The sequence below is a fragment of the Rhinoraja longicauda genome, unplaced genomic scaffold (assembly GCF_053455715.1).
Source record: "Rhinoraja longicauda isolate Sanriku21f unplaced genomic scaffold, sRhiLon1.1 Scf000049, whole genome shotgun sequence".
Classification (NCBI taxonomy): domain Eukaryota; kingdom Metazoa; phylum Chordata; class Chondrichthyes; order Rajiformes; family Arhynchobatidae; genus Rhinoraja; species Rhinoraja longicauda.
Genome location: NW_027601267.1, coordinates 801,882 through 828,437, shown reverse-complemented (window position 1 = coordinate 828,437; position 26,556 = coordinate 801,882). Strand labels below are relative to the sequence as shown.

Here is a 26,556-nt window from a genome sequence, read left to right as displayed (position 1 = left end):
TGCCTGACCCGCTGAGTTGCTCCAGCACTTGTGTCTAACCTCATATTCCACCTGGGTAGTCTACAGCCCAATGACATGAACATTGAATACTCCACTTTCAGGTAACCTGCAATCCCTCTGTTCCATTCTCTCTCCTCTGACCAACCAAAGATCTCCCACACCCATATCTTCCTTCCCATCCACCCCACTCCATGACCCATTTTCTTTCTTTTCACCCGTTGATTCCATTTGCTTGTCATCCACACAGCCAACCCACTCAGCCCCCACATCACTCCATCTGCTCATCAATCTCTCCTCACCTAGATCAGCCTGTTTCTTCGCAGCTCCAGCCCCACAACATCTCCCAGGCAACTCTGTGGAGTCATAGAGCACGAAAACAGGCCAAACTTTCTCATGCCAACCAAAATCCCCAATCTCAGCTAGTCCCATTTGACTACATTTGGCCCATATCTGTATATCTTTTCTATCCAAGTACGTGTCCAAATGTCTTTTAAATGTAATTATACCTGCCTCAACTACCTTCTCTGGCAGCTCGTTCCATATACCTTCCACACTCTAAAAAATGCCCCTCAGATTCCTATTAAATTCCAAAAACGTCTTGACCACTCCATCTACCTGTGACACCACTTTCAAGAAACTATGTACCTGTATATCTAGATCCCTCTGGGCTACCTATACACTCTAGGGCCCTGCCATTCACTGGAAAGATCCGGCCCCGATTTGACATCCCAAAATGATTGAATGAAACTACATCAGCCATTCCTTAATAAAGATCTCTTTTACTGTCATCTGCAAACTTACGAATAATGCCTTCTATGTTCTCATCCAAATTATTAATATAGATGACAAACAGCAATAGGCCTAGCACAGATCCCTGAGGCACCCCAATAGTCAAAGGTCTACAAATTGAAAAACAACCTTGCATGAACACCGCCTTCTTACTATCATCAAGTGAATTCTGTATCTAGTTAGCTAGTGTTTCCTGGATCCTATGTTATCAAACCTTCCAGAGCAGCCTCCCATGAGGAATCTTAAAGGCCTTGCTTAGGTCATGTACAGAACATCCATGGTTCTGCCTTCATTAATCGTCTTGGCTATGTCTCAATCTGAAACACCGACCATCCCTGTGCATCCACAGATGCTGATTGACTCAGAGTTCCTCCAACATCGTGGTTTTTGCTCAAACGGGACCTTTGGCCCATTATGTCTATGTTGACCATAAAGCACCCATGTGTACTAATGCCATTTACCAGCACTTGTTCCATAGCCTTACACACCATCTAGATGTATCTGAAATATAAAAACTGCTTCACCTTTCACATTCCAACCATGAAAGTCAGAAATTCATAGAAACCTAATACTGGCAGTACTAAACCCAAAATTTCCACATATTATTCTATCATTTTATCAATAATTACATTCTGCTCAGTCCTGTCTTTAAATTTCAACAGCTAATTGTACATTCTGAAATGGCTCCAATCATCAATATTTTCTAAATGCAATTGGAAGTTCACATTATTCTTAATTGTTTTTCACTGTTATATATTACATAGAAACATAGAAAATGGGTGCAGGAGGAGGCGATTCACTGTGATCATGGCTGATCATCCACAATCAAGGATGTTCACTGGAATCTTTAATCATTTTGAGTAAAGACAGTTGTATAACCTTAACTTTTTTTTTTCTTTTAAGCCGTTTGTGTGTCAACTATGCTCAAGTAATTAATTTGAAAATAAAACATTGATTAGGCAAAGCAGGAAAGAGCCTTTTAAAAAAAATCATCATCTTAGTTACCAATACTCACCAACGTTGGAGAATTTTGATCTGGCCAAAACGATTCAGGAATTGGCCAGTGCCCAACTGGTACGCCCGTCTTAGGGTTAGGTCGCACATATATCAACTTGTGACAGCTATGCCACACTTGAGGGGTAAATAAAGTAGTTGCTCGAGGTGATTCAACAATACCATCTGAAATAAAGAGCAGAAGGAACAGGAACTGTCCACTGGATGACCAACCGAAAATGCCTTTCATGTCAGATCAAAGGATTAGGTGGAGACACAAGGATTAGATAGCTCTTCGCAGAAATACTTAAAAGCGAGAGATTCCTAAAATGAGCAAGGTCTACTTTGTGTTACAGAAAATCTCGGTTATTAATTGATGCATTAAATCAACAAGTTTCCACCTGAGCAAACACACTGCAAACACATACTGAAGAAATAAAACCCAAACCAGATATTACTGGATGCTGGCAAGATGAAATGATGTTTAGGTATCTAGTTTTCATCAGAACCTTCTGTGTAGACCCTTCAACCCTCAGTTATTCCCTGAAGAAATGCATAGCAAAGCAAAAGCCCTTCTTTTCTCTTTATGATGGTTTCTGATCTCCTTTGTTTTTAGTGTCCTATTGAAATGACATGGCAAACTTAATATTATTGCAAGCAGATTAGTTATAATATTTTTCAAAAAAGTGTACTATGATCTAAAGTGCCCTGAGCTGGGGAGATGTTGATGCCATCAACCATGCTGAGATCCACAAGGCTTTAGCCAAATTCTGCGTACTTAATTCAATTCAAGAAACACTTGAATATCAAGGCTGTGGAAGCAGAATCACCATAATGATAGTAGATCAAGAGGTTACTTTTTGAAAATACTCCAACAGCCTGACTGTAGGCCCAATAGGAAAATAGTCAAAGGCTAAATTATTCAACCCAATGCGCAAATCATGAGACAACCCAAGCAGTTACATAAAAAAAGGGAATTCTAACCTGAAAAATAGCTACAGTCGTTGCTGCCAATTGTAATCTCACTTCTCATTCACTAAACATCATATATGAAATGTAATACTACATTATCAACTTGCTTCATTTCATTGCATTGGTGTTTATGTTAAACTAATCTGAATTTGCTTTTCCATAGCATCTTTCAGGTCAGAATGCTGCAGACTGCATCACAGCCAAGAAATAACTATTGAAGATATACATGAAAACGTGGAGTAATTCAGCAGGCCAGATAGCACCTCTGGAGAAAAGGAATAGGTGACATTTTCTTCAGAGATGCTGTCTGACCCGCTGGGTTACTCCAGCATTTTGTGAAAATCTTCGGTTAAAACCAGTCTCTGCAGTTCCTTCCTACACAAATAACTAATGAAGTTGATCACTGGGTAATGTAAAAAATATCTTCTAAATGAAAGAAGAGATTGGAATTGAATGATATCCAGGTACTGAACACAAACTGAGAAAATAACAGACAGGTGGAGCAAGTGGTTAAGTAGTTAAATGGCACATTGGACTTTATGGCAAGATGATTGAACTTTCGAAATAGATAGCGATCGGGATATTGCAGTGACAGGAGGGTGGCTTCAGATTCTTTGGGCAGGAAATAGTTACGCAACAATGGAAAAAGGCTCTTACAATAGACAATAGGCGCAGGAGTAGGCCATTCGGCCCTTCGAGCCAGCACCGCCATTCAATGCGATCATGGCTGATCATTCACAATCAGTACCCCGTTCCTGCCTTCACCCCCTGACTCTGCTATCTTTAAGAGCTCTATCTAGCACTCCCTTGAAAGTATCCAGAGAATTGGCCTCCACTGCCTTCTGAGGCAGAGAATTCCACAGATTTACAACTCTCTGACTGAAAATGTTTTCTCCTCATCTCCGTTCTAAATGGCCTACCCCTTATTCATAAACTGTGGCCCCTGGTTCTAGACTTCCCCAACATTGGGAACTTGTTTACTGCCTCTAATGTGTACAATCCCTTAATAATCTTATATGTTTCAATAAGATCCCCTCTCATCCTTCTAAATTCCAGCGTAAACAAGCCTAGTCGCTCCAGTCTTTCAACATACGACAGGTCCGCCATTCCGGGAATTAACCGAGTGAACCTACGCTGCACGTCCTCAATAGCAAGAATATCCTTCCTCAAATTTGGAGACCAAAACTGCACACAGTACTCCAGGTGCGGTCTGACTAGAGCCCTGTACAACTGGCGAAGGACGTCTTTGCTCCTATACTCAACTCCTCTTGTCATAAAGGCCAACATGCTATTAGCTTTCTTCACTGCCTGCTGTACCTGCATGCTAACTTTGTGACTGATGTACAAGGACCCCCAGATCTCTTTGTACTTCCCCATTTCCTAACTTGACACCATTCAGATAGTAATTTGCCTTCCTATTCTTTCCACCAAAGTGGATAACCTCACATTTATCCACATTAAACTGCATCTGCCATGCATGTGCCCACGCATCCTCATCGCATCCTCCTCACAGTTCACACTGCCACCCAGCTTTGTCATCCGCAAATTTGCCAATGTTACTTTTAATCCCTTCATCTAGGCCATTAATGTATATTGTAAATAGCTGCGGTCCCAGTACTGAGTGTAGTCACTGCCTGCCATTCTGAAAGGGACCCGTTTAACCCTACTCTTTGTTTCCTGTCTGCCAACCAATTTTCTAACCTTGTGCTCTAACCTTGCCCACTAATCTCCTATGTGGGACCTTATCAAAGGCTTTCTGAAAGTCCAGGTACACTACATCCACTGGATCTTCCTTGTCCATTTTCCTAGTTACATCTTGAAAAAATTCCAGAAGATTAGTCAAGCATGATTTCCCCTTCGTAAATCCATGCTGACTCGTAATGATCCTGTTACCGCTATCCAAATGTTCAACAATTTCTTCTTTTATAATTGACTCCAGCATCTTCCCTACCACATATGTTAGGTTAACTGGTCTATAATTTCCCGTTTTCACACTCCCTTCTTTCTTAAAAAGTGGGATAACATTAGCTACCCTCCAATCCACAGGAACTGATCCTGAATCTATTGAACATTGGAAAATGATCACCACTGCGTCCACAATTTCTTCAGCTCAACTTGTCCATGCTCACCAAGGTGTCTCCCTGCGCTAGTCCCATTTGCCTGCAATTAGCCCATATATTCACCTAAAGATCTTTTATGTATGAGCCTGTCTTAAATATCTTTTTAACAATGTATCTGTACACCCATCTCTTCCACTTCCTCTGGCAATATGCTCCATACACCACACCCTCTGTGAAAACTTGCCTCTCAGTCCTTTTTTAATCTTTCCCCTCTCACTTTAAACTGTCACCCTCTAGCTTTGGAAACCCATGTTCTGAAAAAAACACAGAAACCTCAGATGAGCCAGAATATCCATAATCTGACAAGGGTAATATCTGCAGAATTTAGAACTGGCAATCCAGAGACACAGCATGTCCAGATACAACCTCAAACACCAACAAGAGACCGCATTTAGAATATTGTGTTCAGTTATGGGCTCCATGTTATAGGAACAAAATTGTCAATCTTGAAAGAGTTCAAAAAAGATTTACGAGGACGTTGCCAGGACTTGAGGGTGTGAGCTATAGGGAGAGATTGAGTAGGCTGGGTCTCTATTCCATGGAGCGTAGGAGGATGAGGGAAGATCTTATAGAGGTATACAAAATCATGAGAGGAATAGATCGGGTAGATGCACAGAGTCTTTTACCCAGAGTAGGGGAATCGAGGACCAGAGGACATAGGTTCAAGTTCAAGGGGAAACAATTTAATAGGAATTCGAGGGGTAACTTTTTCCACACAGAGGGTGGTGGGTTTATGGAACAAGCTGCCAGAAGAGGTAGTTGAGGCTGGGAATATCCCATAGTTTAAGAAACAGTTGGACAGGTATATGGATAGGACAGGTTTGGAGGGTTATGGACCAAGCGCAGGCAAGTGGGACTAGGGTAGCTGGGACATTGTTGGCCGGTATGGGCGAGTTGGGTCGAAGGGCCTGTTTCCACACTGTATCACTCTATGACTCTGAGAGCAGAGAGCCAATTCCCGACTAAGATGGCTTCACAAACAAAAATTCTCAACAGCTGGGATGCTATCACATGCCTTGCATGCTATCACCTTGCATAAGGTGAAACTGGGTAGCGTAAGTGGTACCATGAATTTGTTTTCTAATTGTTTTTTCCTGCCTTTTTTCCCCCACTGCCATGCTGAAGAAGGGTTTCGACCCGAAACGTCACCCATTCCTTCTCTCCTGAGATGCTGCCTGACCTGCTGAGTTACTCCAGTATTTTGTGAATACCTTCGATTTGTACCAGCATCTGCAGTAATTTTCTTACACGCCATGCTCTTCAATCTCTATATCAGCGATCTGCCAAGCACAACCTCGCGCCAGTATGGATACGCAGATGACCTGGCCCTACTGCACTCGGACAGGAGTTGGTCAAATGGGGAGGATGTGCTCTCAACGGATATGGAACTTGTCGCAGGCTACTTTAAGACCTGGAGACTAAAACTGAGTGGGGCAAAAACCACCACAACGGCATTTCACCTGAACAACAAGGAAGCTCAACGCCAGCTTACCTTCACCCTCAATTGGTCACCCCTACCCTACAACCCATTTCCTACATACCTCGAGGTGAAACTAGATCGGCAGCTGACCTACAAGCAACACCTTGAAGCTCACCGTGCTAAAGTCTCGGCACGGAACAACCTCCTGACTGGCTTGGCTGGATCATCATGGGGCGCCAGGACATCTACTCTCCGAACCAGTGCTCTTGCACTCGTGTACAGCGGCGCTGAGTACGCCACCCCAGCATGGTGCCGCAGCGCTCATACTGGCAAGCTAGTCGCCACCCTCAACAACACCATGCAGATTATCATCGGCTGCCTACGCCCTACTCCGACGGATCTCCTGCCGGTGCTTGCAGGTATCGCACCTGCCAAGTTTCGCAGAGAATTCTTCACTCATAGGCTGGTGTGCATGGCCCCATCGGACTCCAAACATCCTTTGCACCACCTCGCCCAGGATTCACAGCAACTGGAACCTCAACGCCTGTCATCTCATCACGCGGCGACCCTCTGTGGCTCCAGATTCAACATACTAGGAGCATGGAGAACCAGATGGAAACAGACATCGCAACCTCAATTCACTGTCGCACCAAACACCACAGCCCCACCCGGCTCGGACATGCCCCGCAAAGAGTGGGACGCCCTGAACCAGCTCCTCACAGGGGTCGGCCAGTTCAATGCCAACATGCATCGTTGGGGGTTGCGTTCATCAGCAGCCTGCGTGTGTGGAGCAGACCAGCAAACAGCGCAGCACGTCATTTTCGACTGTGCTGTCCTCTGCCCCCCTGGTGGAGGGGTAGACCTCACGGCCCTTGACAACAGCACATTGCGCCTGGAGGACGTTACATAACGTCTGCTGTCTTAAACGCAAGAAGAAGCTTTGCAGAATTTGTCTAATTTATGTATTTGTGTTCGTATGTGTTGTCTAAGACTGTGTGCCAGCAAGATTTTTATTGCACATGTACTTCACCATATTTGCACATGATAATAAACTCAACGACTGGAAACCCATTTATTTCTCTTACTGGACCTGTCCATGCAGGAATTTGTCAAAAGGCTTGTTGAAATTCCATAAATAATCTCTCCTATCCTCCTCCCATCAATCCTCTTGGTCACCTCTTCAAACGCTCAATTATATTCACGTGAAATAATTCCTCTCCCGCAAAGCCATACTGACTATTGCTGATCACAGAAACATAGAAAATAGGTGCAGGAGGAGGCCATTCGGCCCTTCGAGCCAGCACTGTCATTCAGTATGATCAAGGCTGATCATCCAAAATCAGTACCCTGTTCCGGCTTTTTCCCCATATTCCTTGATTCCCTTAGCCCTAAGAGCTAAATCTAACTCTCTCTAAAAAAATTGCAGTGAATTGGCCTCCACTGCCTTCTGTGGCAGAGAATTACACAGATTCACAATTCTCTGGGTGAAAAGTTCTTCCTCATGTCATCCAATGGCCTACCCGTTATTCTTAAACTGTGACCCCTGGTTCTGGACTCCCCCAATATCGGGAACATTTTTCCTATATCTACCCTGTCCAATCCTCTAAGAATTTTATATGTTTCCATAAGATGCCCTCTTATCCTTCTAAATTCCAGCAAATACAAGCCCAGTCGACCCATTCTTTCATCATACATCAGTCCTGCCATCCCGGGAATTAACCTGGTGAATCTAGGCTGCACTCCCTCAAGAGTAATAATGTCCTTCCTCAAATTAGGAGACCAAAATTGCACACAATACTCCAGGTGCGGTCTCACCAGGGTCCTGTACAACTGCAGTAGGACCTCGTTGCTCCTAAACACAAATCCTCTCGCAATGAATGCCAAAATGTCATTGGCTTTCATCACTGCCTGCTGTACCTGCATGCTTATTTTCAGTGACTGATGTACAAGCACACCCAGGTCTCGTTGCACCTCCCTTCCTAATCTGATACAATTCAGATAATAATCTGCCTTCCTGTTCTTGCCACCAAAGTGGGTAACCTCACATTTATCCACATTATACTGGATCTGCCATGCTTCTGCCCACTCAACCAACCTATCCAGGTCACCCTGCAGTCTCATGGCATCCTCCTCGCAGCTCACACTGCCACCCAGCTTTATTTTTCAAAGCTCACGCTGCTACCCAGCTTTGCTTTTTCAAATGCAGATAGTTGCTGTCCCTCAGAATCCCTTCCAGTAACCTACCCATCACCAATGTTAGAGTCCTTCAGTAACCGTGCCTGCCTTCTCCCAATATCCCTTGATTCTGTTAGCCCCAAGAGCTCTATCTAACCCTCTTTTAAATTCATCCAGTGAATTGGCCTTTACTGCCTTCGGTGGCAGAGAATTCCACAAATCTCTAGGTGAAAAAGTTTTTTCTCATCTCAGTTTTAAATGGCCTCCCCTTTATTCTTAGACTGTGTCCCCTGGTTCTGGACTCCCCCAACATTGGGAACATTTTTTCCTGCATCTAGCTTGTCCAGTCCTTTTATAAGTTTCTATAAAAGGATAGATAGATGCAGGAAAAATGTTGGTTCGAAGGGCCAAATGGCCTCCTCCTGCACCTATTTTCTATGTTTCTACGTATAAGATCCCCTCTCATCCTTCTATAAGATCCCTTCTCATCCACCCAGCTTTGTGTTATCTGCAAATTTGCTAGTGTTACCCTTTCCCAATAATTGTATTTTATTCTTCCTATATTCCCAATTAATGCCTCTCAAATTCTACCATTCACCTACTCACCGGGACGATTTACAATGCGCAGTTAGCCTCAAACGCAAGAAGAAGAGAATCTTTGACTTAATGAGCAACCCATTATTTTTATGCATTGCCAACTCGCTCTGGGTAATCCCACAGATGAAACGTCCATTTCACATCCACCCTGTCAAGATCCCTTAAAGGTTTCAATCAAGCCCCCATCTCACTTCGAGATTCCAGTTAGACAAACTTAGGAGGCATAATATTTCTTTGTGAAACACTTGCCCCATTCTAGGTATCAGTCTCTAAACTACTGTCAACATTTTAACATTCTTTCTTAAAAAGGAAAACCCATATTGAACATAGTACTCCAAATATGGTCATACCAACGTCCCACATAATTGAAGCATAGCCTCGCTACTTTTATTTTACTGAATTCCCCTTGCATTAAATTTGACATTTTGATAGCTTTCTCAATCAGATGCAGTACCTGCATGCCAGCTTTTTTGCAAATCATGCACTGAGATATCCCGATGGCTCTGAAAGTGGAAGTGAAAAAGAAAATAAGACAACCAAAGAGAGAATAGGAAGATGACAGCTTGTGTTAGAAAGAATTCCATGGCTTTTATTACAAGGCCTTACGTTCACTCTGTCAGAGGTTATGATCTGGAATTCATTGTCTTCAGCAGAGTCAATCATGGCTTTCAAGGGGAATTGGATAGCCACAAAGGAAAATAATATGCAAGGCTACGGAGAAAGTGGTGAAATGAGTTAACCGATTTTCCTGCAAGGAGCCAGTACGTATTTAATGGGCTCAATGCTCTTTCACCGTTATAATGAGTTTATAATTCTTACCTTCTTCCCCAATTGGTGCTGGGTCTGGTCCAGTTTTTTCAAAATTAATGACCACTCCACTTTGAACTTTTTGCACTAAGGATTCTAGGCACTGGTTTAACATCCGCTGTGTGCGCACACAGTAGGACCGACCTTAAACAGAAATAAAATGAAATGCAAGATAAGTATACCAACATTATAATCTACAAAATAATTGATGCAGTGGCTCAAATTCATAAAACCCTTGGACAAACTGCACGCTAAAATATACTTTTACTCTGAGTACAGAAGCGACACCATGGAAACAGACACTGCACACAATGTGCAAAGGATGATGGATAAGCACGAGTGGCAATGTACTGAGTGATTTATCTAAATCTCTCTTAGATTCCTCCTGAATAAATTACATTTAGTAATGATAGATAATTTACCGTAGATTGCCTCTTCCTCATTCTTTGAGTGAAGTTCAACCTCCACATACAAATGGGTATTTCCTCCATCCTATGAGAAATCACTCTCTGGGACAGTGTCCCCAAAAAATTCCATGTTTCAAGTCAGATGATCTTCCCCAGCTCTGCTGATTCACAGCCTCACTCGGGAGCAGATCCACTTGTTCTTTGCCTGTAGGAACAACAAGTAGGGATCTTCAAGCCCTGTGAAAGCACAGAAAAATGCCAATTGCAATCTGCACTCCCACAAGTTGCTGCATTGACAGGTTAACTGTTCTGTCTACAATGGCATGTGGCACATAGCTGGCAGGGGACCAATTAATTCCTATCCTATCTCATTTAAAATAAAGTGATATGGGGCTATTGGCTCATACCAAACAAAAATATGGTATGTCAAACACCTGAAGAATGATTTGGATTGAATCATTACAAAGTAGTATTTTAAAAATTCAGTACAACTCATCATTGGTTCTCACCTCCTTATTTACCAAATTATTTCTATTGTCTTCAGGGCTCAGATAAGGAGAGTGAGATGGATGTTGGATGAGTGCAGCTTCAACAACACTCAAGAAGCTCAATACTCAGGATCAAGCACTCTGCTCAACAAGCATTCCACCCACCACAATGAACAAACACTGCAGCGGTTCACTATCATCGAACGACTGCAGCGGTCATTTTATTATAAACAAGAGGCACTGCAGCAACTTGGTAAGGTTTCTACAATAATTAGCAAAATTAAAAAGTATGATTAAAACTAATTTCCATGCAACAATATATGGAAAACAGAGTAAAGTGAGAAATGGGTAAAACTTTAGTGCAATATAAGACATTCAAAGAAAGAGATACAGAAGCAGTTTATGACCTCGGTAGCAAGAGTTGGCTGCGTATGGCAGATTAAGAAATTAATAAATACAAGCGGGTCTATAAAATTTCAAAAGATGGAACTCATGCAGATTCTGGTAATCGTGAATGATAGTGAAAAAGAAAAGAAAAAAAAGTACAAAAGCATTTTTATGAGGTATGAAAATCAACATTCATTCCAATTATATCATGAAAAAAAGAGGATTGGCTGCAGGAGGGAAAACATCATATCTCTTACTAACAATCAGTCCATTGAGTCCACCCCCTACTTATATCATGTATACTATTCTCACAAGAGAAAATTAAGCCAATATGAAACAGTAGTCGGCATTTAGTGGGGAGCATTCAGGAGCTCTAGTGAAATAGAAGTTAATTGGCTTAAATGGGGAAAAAATCTAATGGCTAGTTAAACCTTGCACAAAAGATGATTCTGGGTATAATTAATAATTACATCCCCACAACAAAATTACAGGAGTGTTTCTTTGGCCCATACATCTGAATTGTTTCATCTAAGACTTCTATTTCATTAAAAGTGGGGGCTTATGCAAATAATTGCAAAATATTCAATTGTATTTTGATTTGCTCAACAAATATAGCTGTCTTTGCGAGACGTGGGCAACATTTATGCTTGGGCTGATGAATGTGAGGTAACACTTTCCCCACAGAGTACCAAGCCATGGCCTGTGGCAAAGTACCTTCCTTGACATTTAGAGCCTTCAACAGCAATATCCTAGGTGATGTCGATATGCAAGTTAACTAGCAATATAAATAATGAGTGGTATGCAACATCCACTGACTTACCGCCTAACACATAGAACTTTTACAACATCTACATGGCACGATGTGAATGTATCCAAGAACGAAAGCAGCAGGCACAAGTGAAGATCACTAACTGCATAAACCCCTCCAAGTCACACATCATCTCAAATTGGAATCACAGATGGGGTACATTGAACAATCCGTATTCCAGGGTTACACAGGCCCTATCGCCGAACTCTATCTCCGTTACATTAACAACTGCATTGGTGCTACCTCCTGCACCAATGCAGAGCTCATGGACTTCATCACCAATTTTCATCCTGAACTCAAGTTCACTTGGACCATCTCCTACACCTCCCTCCCCTTTCTTGATCTCACTGTCTCCATCACAGGAGATAGACTATCGACTGACGTCTATTACAAACCCACTGACTCCCACAACTATCTCGACTACACTTCTTCCTACCCTGCTTCCTGCAAAGACTCTATCCCCTACTCCCAATTCCTCCGTCTACGCCGTATCTGTACCCAAGGTGGGGTGTTCCATACCAGGACATCCGAGATGCTCTTATTCTTTAGGGTTCCCCTCTTCCATCATAGATGAGGCCCTCACAAGTGTCTCCTCGGTGCCCTGCAGCTCTGCCCTTGCTCTCCCTCCCCCGAGTCCCCCTAACCCTTATTTTCACCCCATCAGACGTTGCATAAAACACAATCTTACCACGTTTTCGCAACCTCCAACGAGACCCCACCACTTGTTACATCTCTCCATTCCTCCCCCACCCAAGTCGCACCAGCTTCTCATTCTCAGCTAGCAAACAGCTAACAATGTCCTGTTTCCTTTATCATCATTACTTTTTTGCATATCTTTCATTCATTTGTTCTATACCTCTCTACATCACCGTCAATATCTCTCACTTCCCTTTCCCCTGACTCTCAGTCTGAAGAGTCTCAACCCGAAACATCATCCATTCCTTCTCTCCAGAGATGCTGCCTGTCCCGATGAGTAATTCCAGCATTTTGAGTCTAAATCCTCAAACTCTTTGGAAAACAAATTGGAAATCTAGTTCTGTTCCTTTGCCATCGTCCCGAAACGTCACCCATTCCTTCTCTCCCGAGATGCTGCCTGACCTGCTGAGTTACTCCAGCATTTTGTGACTAAATCCTCAAACTCTTTGACAATATTATGGAAGTACCATCACCAGAAGGAAGGACTGTAGCAGCTCAAGAGTGTAACTCCCAAACTTCTGAAAGACTATTAGAAGTGGACAATAAATGCGCTTTACTATTTTTGTCCAGATCATAAAAAATGAATGAATGAGGGGAACATATCAATATTAACAGAGCAAATTAAAATTGAAGGAAATATGATACTAAACAGTAACAAATCTCCATTATTTCTGACACTTAAGGAATATAAATGATTTCTGTAAGATATGGTTAAGATAAATTTCATAAATGAAAATCCCAGGCAAATGCATTAAGTGCATTTTGGTACTATATATTTTTATCCATGGAGAGTTGCAACTATTCACGGCAGCAAAAGAAGTTTTGTAAATTAAAAATGTGTTTGAGCAAAAATTTGTTAATTGAATTTTCACGAATCAAAAATTAATTTTAGGTGAGAATATTGTAAACATCCTAATGTTTGAATTTCCATTCTCTCTCAGTAGTTAAAAATGTCTTTAGTTAAATCATTTTTTCTCTTTTAAAATACATCTTGGTCTGCTATTTAAAATAGGAACATTAAAGAAATGGTAGGCAAGTTAGCCAAGCAATTTTTATTTACAAGTTCTGAGTCTATCATTGGTTGAATGAACACACTGGAAAACTCTGACTTGACAAATTTGTCATGGGTAGATATTGCCCAATGAATTACGTTTTTTTTAAATGGGGATTCTCAATGTATATTATACGTTTGACCATTCAAAAAAAAAACATTTGATATAGACTGGACTACCCAAATCGACAGTAATAGTGTTGAGAATAGAATCATAAAGCATGCACTAGATGGGTTTCCTTCATTAGCATGTTGAGAAACCAACTACAAACAGGATACAATATTGTATATTGCAGATTAATTAATAATCTGATAGTTAATCTTTCAGAAACTGATGATAAAGATGGAGTTTTATATTAAACTGCAAGTGATTTAGATTAATTGGCAAAACAAAGGAAAGGTGTACAGCATGATTTAACTATGGAAGATTGGAGACCATCATTACAAAGGTATGACAGTAAACAAGCAATGGCATACTGAACTAGTTGTCTAACATCAGCAAGGAATACACTTGGATCTATTATTAAGGAAGCAATAATCACCGAGAATATAAAGTTGGCATTGGGCCAAGTCAAGATGGATTTGTGAAAGGGAAATCAATCTGCTGAACTTTTCTGAATTTATTAACTGGAGAATACACAAGGGTGAAATAGTTGTGCGATGGAGTCATAGTCTTACAGCATGGAAACAGGCCCTTCGGCCCAACCTACCCGCACTGGCCAACATGTGCAGTCTACACTTGTCACACTTGCCTGTATTTGGCCCATATCCAAATCTATCCTATCCATGTACCTGTTTACATGTTTCTTAAACATTACAATAGTACCTGCCTCAACTACCTCCTCCGGCAGCGCATTCCATACACCCACCGCCCTTTGTGTAAAAAAGTTACCCCTCAGGTTCCTATTAATTCTTTTTCCCCTCATCTTAAACCTCTGTCCTCTGGTTCTCGATTCCCCTACTCTGGCAAGAGAATCTGCGCCTCTATCTGGTCTATTCCTCTCATGATTTTATATACCTCTAAGATCACCCCTCATCCTCCCGCACCCCAAGGAATAGGGTCTTAGCCTGCTCAACCTCTCACAATAACAGGCCCTTGAGTCCTGGTAACATCCTTGCAAATCTTCTCTGCACCCTATCCACCTTGACAACATCTTTCCTATAACATGGTGACCAAACCCAAACATAATACTCCAAATGCGGCTTCACCAACGTCTCCTGCAACATGAACTCGCAACTTCTACTCAATACTCTGACTAATGAAGGCCAATGTGCCAAATGCCTTTATGACTACCCTATATGAAGACTAAACACAGGTGGCTGTGATACTACTTCCAACTATGTACCTGCACTCCTAGATCCATCTGCTCTACAACATCCCACAGAGCCCTACCATTCACTGTGTAGATTCAGCCCATGTTAGTCCTCCCAAAATGCAACATCTCACATTTCACTGTATTAAATTCCATCACCCATTCCGCAGCCCACCTGCCCAACCGTTCAAGATCCTGCTGCAATTTTTGACAACCATCTTCACTATCTACAATGCCAACCACTTTGTATTTTCCGCAAGCTTGCTGACCATGCCATATCATTGATATAGATGACAAACAGTAACAGGCGTAGCAACAAACCGAAGCACACCACTAGTCATAGGCTTCCAGTCCGAAAAGCAACCTTCCACCATCTATCTCTGTTTCGTTCCATGAAGCCAATTTTCTATCCATTCAGTTATCTTTCCTTGAATCCCTTGGGATCTAACCTTCCAAAGCAGCCTGCCACACAGAACCTGGTTGAATGCCTTACTAAAATCCATGTATAGAAAGTATAGATCATCCACCTTTTTGGTCACATCTGCAAAAACCTCCCACGAACAAAACCATGTTGGCTACCCCTAATCAGCCCTTTTCCGTCTAAATGCATGTATATTCTATTCCTTAGAATACTCTCTAGTAACGTTCCAACCACAGATGTTCAGTTCACTGGCCTGTAAATTCACCAGTCTTTTCCCTGCAGCCCTTTTTGAATAGAACAGACATGTCCAAAGTCTGGCCCGGGGGCCAATCGCGGCCCGAGGTCAGATTTTATACGGCCCGCAGCTTCCGTCTTAAAATTTATTATTAATGGCCCGCCAGCACTGTCTAACATAATGAAGGTAGGGGGAGGGCGACTACACCTCTCGGCAGTCAGTGCTGCCGGAACTCGTCGTCGTCGTCCCCCCCCCGCCCCGAGCGGGAGAGGCAACGGCGACCACACTTCCCGGCGGCGGGGTTGAGGGCGTGGGGGGGACAGGAGAGCAGCAGCTGAGCTCTCGTCACCCCGCACGCTCATTGGCAGGCGCTCCCGTCAGTCGGGCGGGTGCTGCATCCACCACCCCCCACCCCCCAGCGGGAGAGGCGAGGGCGACTACATCTCCCGGCGGTCAGCGCTGCCCGAACTGTGGATTGTCAGACGCGAGGTCCGGGGGGGGGGTGAGCGCATTAGTTAAAGGTTCGGGGGAGGGGAGCGCATTAGTTAAAGGTCGGGGGGGGGGGGGGGGGGGGGGGCAGCGCATTAGTTAAAGGTTCGGGGGGGGGGGGGGGCCATTGGCCCTTGGGTATTTTCACATTATCAAATCTGGCCCTCTTTGAAAAAAGTTTGGACACCACTGGAATAGAGGCACAACATTTTCCTTCTCCAGTCTTTCAGCACCTCGCCTGTATTTAATAAATCTCAGTGAGGGCTCCTGCAATTTCCTCTCTAGCTTTCCAGTGTACTCGGATATATCTGACCCAGCCCGGGAGATTTGTCTATCTTCATACGCAACAGGACCTTCAGCATCTCTGCGACCGTAATACTGACTGCTCTCAAGACACTTTCTGTGACTTCCCCAAGTTCCTCCGTCATTCTGTCTTTCTCCATGGCAAAAGTAGTGGAGAAATGCTCATTGAGGACCTTGTCCATCTCCTGTGGCTCCACAAGAGTTGACCAGTTTGATTCCTGAGGGATCCCATTCTCTCTCTGCTTACCCTTTTTCCCCTTTACTACTAAAACTCTCGGTTTGTTTGTGTTTATGTGTGTTCCATGCCCTCTACACAGCCAAAACGGTACCAGACCTCCCAACATTTGATTTTACAAATTAAGAATTTTGATGTGCAAAATTCAGAATTTTACAGCAAAATTCATAATATGGCGCGTAATGGAACTTTTCAGCAAAAAAAAGTATGCACGCCAAATGCGTTTACACGTTGCGCTACATTCAGGTGTGAAAAACGACTATTATTTCCAACAGCCTGTAGTTCTTGGACTACATGTACAATGTCAGGCCATTCATGAGTACATTCTACTATTAAAGAAAGGTTATTGAATAGAAATACTTTTTACAAAGAAAAAATTGTTTTGTTTTGTTTTTTCTATTTTGCTTTTTCCCTACACATCCCAATTCTCTTAGTATTGAATAAAAGAACAATGGTCATAAAATGTATGACTAAGTTATGAAGAAAGAGTTTCATTTAAAAAACTGCACATACCTAATTTAATTGAAGACATACTTGCTCCAGGGGGCTTCAAAAGCAAATTTCAATGGTCCATGACCCCCCCCAATCCTACTCACCCCAACCCAACTCCCCCCCTCCCCCATACCCCCCCACCCCTCCCACTACTCCCCCCCACCCCTCCCCACCTTTCCCCCCAAATCCACTCCCCTACCTCTCCTAGCCCACTCCCCTCCACCCCCACTCTCCCCCTCCCTTCCTCCACCCCCCGACCCACACTCCCTCCTCCCACTCCACTGCCCCCCTCCCCCCCCCCAACATCAACGGGCCTCACGCTCCGCAGAGCCAGCGACAAGGCCAGGCCAGGCCGACGGCGATGCGAGGCAAGACCAGCGACGGGGCCGGGCCAGCGGCGGGGCGAGTACAGCAGTGAGGCCGGGCCAGCAGTGGGGCGAGTACAGCAGTGAGGCCGGGCCAGCGGCGATGCGAGGCAAGACCAGCGGCAGGGCGAGTACAGCAGTGAGGCCGGGCCAGCGGCGGGGCGAGTACAGCAGTGAGGCCGGGCCAGCGGCAGGGCGAGTACAGCGGCGGGGCCGGCCCAGCGGCGAGGCGAGTAGTGGCGGGGCTGGGCCAGCGGCGAAGTGAGTACAGCAGTGAGGCCGGGCCAGCGGCGGGGCGAGGCGAGCGGCGAGGCATGTGTTTTGCGGAAAAATGTGAGGCGAAATCGGAATGGCGGAAATGAAAGCGGAAAATTCCGCCAAATTCGGAAGGGTTGGGAGGTCTGCGGTACCCGATGGCACCACAATTTTAAGCCCACCTTACTCACCGTTCCCCTCTGGTGTGAATAAACCCACTTTTGTTATTTTACCTTATAAACTTTAATAAATGCGTCCCCCCTCCCCCCGGAGGACCAGCGGGAGGACCGGCGTGCCCCACGCCTGACCTTCCTCCCATGCTGCAGCGCGCCGCAGAGGCTGTGGCAGAGGGTCCAACAAGATGGTCGTCGCCGCCGCTCCCCGCCGATTGCAGCAGGAGAAATGGGGCCGAGGTCAGTGCCTTCCCCCTGTCCATTCTCGCCCCCCCACGGACGCTCCCCGCCCGGCAACAAGTGCATGCCATCGCCACAGTTCCCCGCCGCAAATTGCAGCCGAGCTGCAGGAGACACTTCGGCTCCGCAGGAAACACGGGGCCAACGTCACTGCTTTTCCCCTCTCCCCCCTTGCTGGCACACGGCCACGGGGGCACTCCCCGCCCGGCAACGGCTCCACGGTTGGGCCGAGTGGGGTGGGATGAGGTGGGGGAGTGTGGGAGGTGGGGGGGGGAGCGGGTAGGGAGAGGGGGAGGGAGGAGGGGATGGGGACTGGGGGATGGGGGGAGAGGAGGGAGGGGGAGGGATTTAATTTAAAGAGTTCCTTCGGCCCACCGGATCCGCGCCGACCAGCGATCCCCGTACATTAGCACTATCCTACACCCACTAGGGACAATTATTACATTTACCAAGCCAATTAACCTTCAAACCTGTACATCTTTGGAGTGTGGAAGGAAACCGAGGATCTCGGAGAAAACCCACACGGTCACGGGAAGAACGTACAAACTCTGTACAGACAGCACGCGTAGTCGGGATTGAACCCGGGTCTCCGGCGCTGTAAGGCAGCAACTCTACCGCTGCGCTACCGTGACCGCCCTATGGGGTGGGAGAAGGGGTGAGGGGGAGGGGTGAAGGGGAGGAGGTGGTGCTGCACCAATGCAGGAGAGGTTTGGACCCAACTTGGTCTAGTATACATAAAATCTCGGGATTATCCTTAATACTATCTGCCAGAGCAATGTTCTGTCCCCTTTATGTCCTTCTGATTTCCTTTTTTAGCTTACTCCTTAGTTCCCGAAACTCCTCCAGGGATACACTTTGCCTTCTTACTCTTGACCAAAGCATCAATCCCTCTCGTGATCCAGGCTTCCTTGCATTTGCCTCCCGTGCCCTTCTCTCTAACAGGGACGTGCATGTCCTGAACTCTTGTCAGCACACTCTTAAAAACAATACACTTTCCTGATGTTCTTTTTCCATCAAACAACCTACTCTAATCAACTTGAGCAAGCTCCTGTCTCATACTCTCAAAGTTGGCCTTGCCCCAATTTAACATTTTAACTCGTGGGCCCGCTCTGTCCCTATCCATAATTATCTTAAACCTAATAGCAGTAGTCACTGGTCCCAAAAGGCTCATCCACAGACACTTCACCCACTTGCCCTTCTCAATTTCCCAAGACTAGATCAAGTGTTGCCCTCTCCCATGTAGTGCCCTCTACATATTGCCGGAGGAAATTCCCCTGAACACATTTGACAAATCGCATTTATTCACAAAATGCTGGAGTAACTCAGCAGGTCAGGCAGCATCTCGGGAGAGAAGGAATGGGTGACGTTTCTGGTCGAGGCCCTTCTTCAGACTGATGTCAGGGGGGCGGGACAAAGGAAGGATATAGGTGGAGACAGGAAGATAGAGGGTGATCTGGGAAGGAGGAGGGGAAGGGAGGGACAGAGGAACTATCTAAAGTTGGAGAAGTCGATGTTCATACCACTGGGCTGCAAACTGCCCAGGCGAAATATGAGGTGCTGTTCCTCCAATTTCCGGTGGGCCTCACTATGGCACTGGAGGAGGCCAATGACAGAAAGGTCAGACTGGGAATGGGAGGGGGATGTAAATAAGTTGACATCTAGAGCAGCGGATGCAATAAATGAGGTTGGAGGAGGTGTAGGTAAACCTTTGTCTCACCTGGAAAGACTGTTTGGGTCCTTGGATGGAGTTGAGGGGGGAGGTAAAGGGACAGGTGTTGCATCTCGTGCGGTTGCAGGGGAAAGTGCCCGGGGTTGGGGTGGTTTGGGTAGGAAGGGACGAGTGGACCAGGGAGTTACGGAGGGAACGGTCTCTGCGGAATGCAGAGAGGGGAGGGGAGGGGATGGGAAGATATGGCCAGTGGTGGGGTCCCGTTGTAGGTGACGGAAATGTTGGATCCGCTGGCTGGTGGGGTGGAAGGTGAGAACGAGGGGGATTCTGTCCTTGTTGCGAGTGGGGGGAGGGGGAGCTAGAGTGGAGCTGCGGGATGTAGAAGGGACCCTAGTGAGAGCCTCATCTATAATGGAGATGGGGAAGCCCTGTTTCCTGAAGAAAGAGGACATCTCGCACCCTGGCTAAACCTTTCACACTATGACATTGTCAGTCAATGTTGGTAAAGTTAAAACCCCCTACAACAACTTATTAGATCTGCAGCTGCCTGCAATCTTCTGCCACATTTGCTCGTCTAATTCCCATTGACTACTTGGGGGTCTGTAGTACACCCCCAACAAGGACGATTCATCTTGTGAGGCTACATGGGTGGAGCTGAGGAACAAGAAAGAGATGATGTACTCATTAAGGCCCACATTCTCTGGCACCATGAATGGCTTTCACCGTCCTAAATGTCACCTCTGACCACTGCCGTGACATTCTCCTTAACCAACAACGTAACGCCCCTCCCTCTTTGACCCTCATCCCAGTCTCTCCTGAAGCACCTGTACCCTGGAACATTGAGCTGCCCGTCTTGCTCCTCTCTTAACCAGATTATCCTGCCACCTGTACCTATCCTCGCCCCCTGCTGCCCTTACCTATCCTCACCCCCTGTTGCCTGCACCTATCCACACCTCCTGCTGCCCATACCTATCCTCGCCCCCTGCCTTTCTCCTGCCTATTCTGTCCTCTATACTTTCTCTCTTCACCCTCCATACCAACTTCTAACCTCTCACCTGTAAAAGAACTCACCCCCCCTGCCAATCTATATTTGAACATTCAGAAGACCTTTGATAAGGTGGCACACAAGGGCTGTTAAATAAAATTATAGTACACAGCACTGGAAGTAATATACTGGTATGGATTAATGATTGGTAAGGGGCATCAAACATTAGAATCATTTTAGAATGGGCATGCTGTGACTAATGGGGCACCATCAGGATCACCATCAGGCCCAAACAGCTTAATAGTCAACAATGCTTTATTTTTCACATATGCAACTGCACAGTGAAATTCTTTTTGCATATGTTACACATGTGGGCACCTCCATTTTCCAAAGTCCAAAGTCTGGCCGGCCCACGCACTCATTGTATTGGAGCAGTTCCCATGAACCAACATCCCTCTCCTATCCTCTCCTGATTCCGACGACCCTTCAGGCGGGTTCTCGGTTCCACCAACCACCCTGCCTTCTGGCGAGGTCCCACCGACCGTGAGCCTTCAGGTGGATTCCGATGAGACTTTGGCAGGTTCCCAGTCCCGCTGGAAACTGTGGCCGGGCCTACTTGCTGGGAGCATCCTAGCCCATTGTTTGCCGGCAAGGTCCCGGCAGCTCACAATTTACACTGATGATTTAGATGAAGGAACCAAATGTAATATCCATATTTGTATGATGCAAAGCTAGGTAGCAACAATTGACAGCCTTGGTGAATGAGCAAGAACATGATAGATCGAATAATGTAGGAGAAATGGGAGGTTATCCACCTTTTAGAACATTTTAAAAGTAGTGTCCCTTATTTAAAAAACAGGGATAAGCTAAAAGCCATTCAAGGGCCTGATTAATTCTTGTGCCACATGCTCATGATAGTAGAAATAAGAGGGTAAAACAGATTAATGCAAGGCTAAAGACCTGGCGGAGGGGGGAGGCTTGAGGTACTCGGATCAATGGGATTGCGTCTGGGGTAGTAGCACCTGCACAAGCAGAACAGTTGCACCAAAATCATAACTTTAACATGACTGATAGATTTCTGTTGAGGCAAGTATTTAGGGATATGGGAAGAAAAAAAACACCTTGAACAATGAGATATTAGCTTAGTTAAAAAGGAAAAGGAAGCACATGCAAGATTTAGGAAGCCAAAATCAGACAAGACCCTTGAGGAATATTCAGTAAACAAGAGAATTTAAACAAGAAATCTAGCAGGGATGAAAGGAGCTATGAAAAGTCATTGGCAAATACAGCATTTTGTGTACACATTTGGAACAAGAGGTTAATTTGGGAAAGGGTAAGTCCACTCAAGGACAAAGGAGGGAATTCATGCATGGTGCCAGAGAATGTGGGCCTTAATGAGTACATCATCGATATTTACCAAGGACTTAGATAATGGTGAAATTGGTAAATTGTAGTGCCCTACAATTTACCAATTTCACCATTATCTAAGTCCTTGGTTGAAATTCAGGAGGGGGTGTTGGATGTCTTGAAAACAAGGGTGGAGATTGCTGCGGCCTTGACAGTTATTTGTTTCTTCTTTAGCCATAGGAGAGGTGCCAAAAGACAGAATAACCAACGGAGCATAGAACAAACAGACCTTTCGGCCCACCGCGTCTGTGCTGGCCTTTTTGCCAATCTAACCTAATTCTATATGCCTGAACATAGTCTGTATCTCTCGATTCCATGCCTGTTCTATGTTTTACTATGATTCTATGTTCATGTGTCTGTCAAATCCCCAGCTATGCCTGCCACTTTGTAGGGTACAACGAATAATTCCTGTTCCAGGCATACATTGGTCCTATCCCCGAATTTTGTATCCACTATATTGACGACTGCATCGGGGCTACCTCCTGCACCCATGTAGAACCCACGGACTTTATTAACTTTAATACAAATTTCTATCCTGCACTCACATGCACTTGGACCATCTCCGACATATCCCTTCTGTTTCGTGAACTCACCGTCTCCATCACAGGAGATAAACTATCGAAGGACATCAATTACTAACTCCCAGATATCTAGGCTACACTTCTTCCCACCCTGCCTCCTACAAAGACTATCCTCTACTCCCAATTCCTCCATCTACGCCGCCATCAGTGCCCAAGATGAGGTGTTCCTTACCAGGACATCCAAGATGTCCATATTCTTTAAGGAACAGTGGTTCCCCTCTTCCATCACAGATGAGGCTCTCACACAGGTCTCTGGTATCCCACAGCTCCGCTCTTGCACCCCCTCCCCGCAGTCACAACAGGGACTGGGTCTCCCTAGTCCTCACCTTTCAACCCCATCAGCTGTTGTAAACAGCACATAATGCTCCAACATTTCTCCCACCTCCAATGGGATCACACCACCAGCCACATCTTCCCATCTCCAACCCTTTTCCACTTTATGCAGAGACCGTTCCCTCCACAACTTTCTGGGTAACTCATCACTTATCCCCCAAACAACCCATTCCCCCTCAGGTACTTTCCGCTGCAACCGCACGAGATGCAACACCTGTCGCTATACCTCCTCCGTCGACTTCAAAGACCCTGACAGTCCTTTGAGGCAGAGGTTCACTTCTCCAACCTCATCTACTGTATCCACTGTTCCAAGTGTGAACTCCTATAAATCGGCGAAACCAAGCGCAGGCTTGGCGATCGTTTCGCCGAACACCTCCGCTCAGTCCGCCTAAACCTACATGATCTCCCGGTTGCTAAACACTTTAGCTCCCCCTCCTATACTGACATTTCTGTCCTGGGCCTCGTCCACTGTGAGTGAGGTCCAACACAAATTGGAGGAACAGACCCTGATATTTTGCTTGGGCAGCTGACAGGTCAGCAGTATGATTTTGATTTCTCTAACTTAAAGCAAACCCTTACTTTCATTCCCTTTCTGTCCCTCCCCACCCTAGTTCTCCAACTAGTTTCACTGTCCTTCTGATTAATTTTACTGATGGTTCTACATTTCCTTATCATCTGCTTTGATCTGTCGTTTTCATACCTTACCCGTCCATATTGCTAGACTCTCTCTCCCCTGACTCAGTCTGAAGAAGGGTCTCAACCGGAAACGTCATCCATTCCTTCTCTCCAGAGAGGCTACCTGTCCTGCTGAGTTACTCCAGCATTTTGTGTCTAAATCCTTCTTAAATGTTGGTGTTGCATTTGCTTCTACCACCTCCGCTTGCAGCATGTTCCAGGAACCAACTGCTCCCAAGCAAGAAAAACTTGCCTTGTAAATCACCTTTAAACTTGCCCCTCACCTGTAACCTTTGCTCTCTACTATTTAATATTTCATACCAGTGTCCATTCCCAGGGATTCTTGCATTTAGAAAACTATTAAATTATTAGTGATAGCCTCTGTGCAGGTGAGATCCTGTCTCTAACAAATTTGATTTGAGAGTTTTGTGAATGTCGTCTATGTTGACATTAGCACTACGTTTCACAAAGTCCAACATGGTACACTGGTCCAGAAGATTAAGTCACATGGAACTCACAACAAGTTTGTAAATTGTTTCTAAAATTGGCTTGGTCACAGAAGAGGGTAGGCATAAAGAAGTGTTTTTCTGACTGGTGTTCCACAGAACACCAGTGACAATACACTTACAATTTGGATGAAAATTTAGGTCCCCTACCCTCATCAATAAATAACAATTTACTTACAAACTCTCTCCTCCTTTATCTTAATGTTTAACAATTCAAGCATTAAACACCCAAAATTACCCAATTGCACCTTGAATATAATACAAATACAACAGGCTAAGAAATTTCAAACTTTCCATGGACAGAAGAACTGTTGGCTTACCTCCGGTCACTTCACACATCTGGGTCACAGCAGACTCATCTGAAGGTACGCTGCCCAGCTGCTCTGCTTCAAGGGATGTTGCACCAGGGAGACGAAGAACCAATGCAAACAATCTCTGATCCCAGCGGAATGGCTCTTTTGTCAATTCACTGCCAGGCAGCGGAGAATTTAATGGTAGGTGTAGCTGAAACAGGAAGGGTAGTTTCATGTTACATTATTTAACAAAAACCGTGCCCAAAGTCAGCAAGATATTTCAGTTATAAAACTGGCGATTCCTTGGCTTCATTGCCAATGGTACACCATGAGATCAAAGTTCACGTCAGAGGGATATAGGAGTATCGGTGCCCAGTTCCCCGAAAATTGAGTTACAGATAGACAGTGTGGTAAAGAAGGTTTCTGACCTTCATCAGTCAGGGCTTTGAGTATAGATGTTGGGATGTTCTATTGCAGTTGTACAAGACATTGGCGATGCTACATTTAGATTACTCTGTTCAGTTCTAGTTACCCTTGCCAGAGGAAGGATGCCATTAAGCTGGAAAAGGGGCAGAGAAAATTTATGAAAATGTTGCCAGGACTCGAGTGCCCCCAGCTATTCGGTTTTATGCCTTGGAGCGCAGGAGGTTAAAGGGTGATCTTAGAGATGTTTAAATCATGAGGGGAATTCATAGGTTGAATGCATAGTAAGGGAATCAAGAACCAGAGGACATAGGTTTGAGGCAAGTGGGGAACAATTTAATAGGACGATTTAACGAGTCGGGCCGAAGACCCTGTTTTCATGTTGTATGACTCTAATAGCAGGAGGCCACCAATACAATACGTTCAGCAATCAATAAGTTCATCTCTGATCTTTACCGTCAGCAAACATCCTGCACCCATTAATTCTCATTACCCAAATGTCAAACTTTATCTTGGACATATTCAACCATCAGGTTTCTAGAGCACCCTTAGCTAAATTCTTCCAAAGATTCATTACCCTATCGGTGAAAAAGGTTCCTTTCATCTGTGCTGAATGGCCAACTCCTTTGGTGATTGTGACCCCTCGTTCTTATAATAGAGCATGGGAAATGTCAATTCCAAATCTACCCTTTCAAGTTCCAGAAACACTTTGTACATTTCAATGAAATTACTCTGCCAAACTCTGCACCCAATCTGCTAAATCTCACAGGAGAAATCCACAATCCCAGAAATAAATCAGATAGATACTTGCTGTACACTATCCAAAGCTTGCCATTCCGTAGCATGAGGAACCACATGAGTACACAATATTTCAAATGTACTCACCACACCCCATATAATTGGAGCAAGGCATTTCTATTGATTCTCTGTGTAAGAAAGAACTGCGGATGTTGTTTTAAATCAAAGGTAGACACCAAATGTTGGAGTAACTCAGTGGGACAGGCAGCATCTCTGGAGAGAAGGAATGGGTGATGTTTCGGGTCGAGACCCTTCTTCAGATTCTCTAATCTCTACCAAAGCCAAGAACTCACATTTTTCATTCAATTCATCATGCCTATTCAGTTCAATCTATGCATTCCTGAAACACATCTGCGTCCTCCACACACTGTTAAAATCTACCTTTGTATCAAAAGCAAACTTGGATACACTACACACGATCCCCTCAATCAAATAATTGATATAGATTGAGGGTAGACCATCAATCCATGCAACACAGCCTCCCTATCCAAAACGTTTGTTCCTTGTTTTCTGTCCACAAACTACTTCTCAATTCACCACAATGACTGCACAAATAGCTCAGTTTAGTTTATTGTCATATGTACCGAGGTACAATGAAAAGCTTTTGTTGCATGTTATCCATTCAGCAGAAAGATAATACATGATTACATTCAAG

The 26,556-nt window shown here is 44.8% G+C and overlaps 1 protein-coding gene across 1 annotated transcript in view; it reads right to left on the bottom strand.

The window, feature by feature from the left end:
• Positions 1-26,556, bottom strand: part of LOC144612500 (integrator complex subunit 6-like) — a 78,856-nt gene that overhangs the window by 36,915 nt on the left and 15,385 nt on the right. The window contains exons 5-7 of the mRNA XM_078432078.1: positions 24,708-24,891; positions 9,886-10,017; positions 1,805-1,968 (exon numbers count right to left, since the gene is read on the bottom strand). Coding sequence (XP_078288204.1) covers positions 1,805-1,968; positions 9,886-10,017; positions 24,708-24,891 — 480 coding nt within the window. The remainder of the gene's footprint in view (positions 1-1,804; positions 1,969-9,885; positions 10,018-24,707; positions 24,892-26,556) is intronic.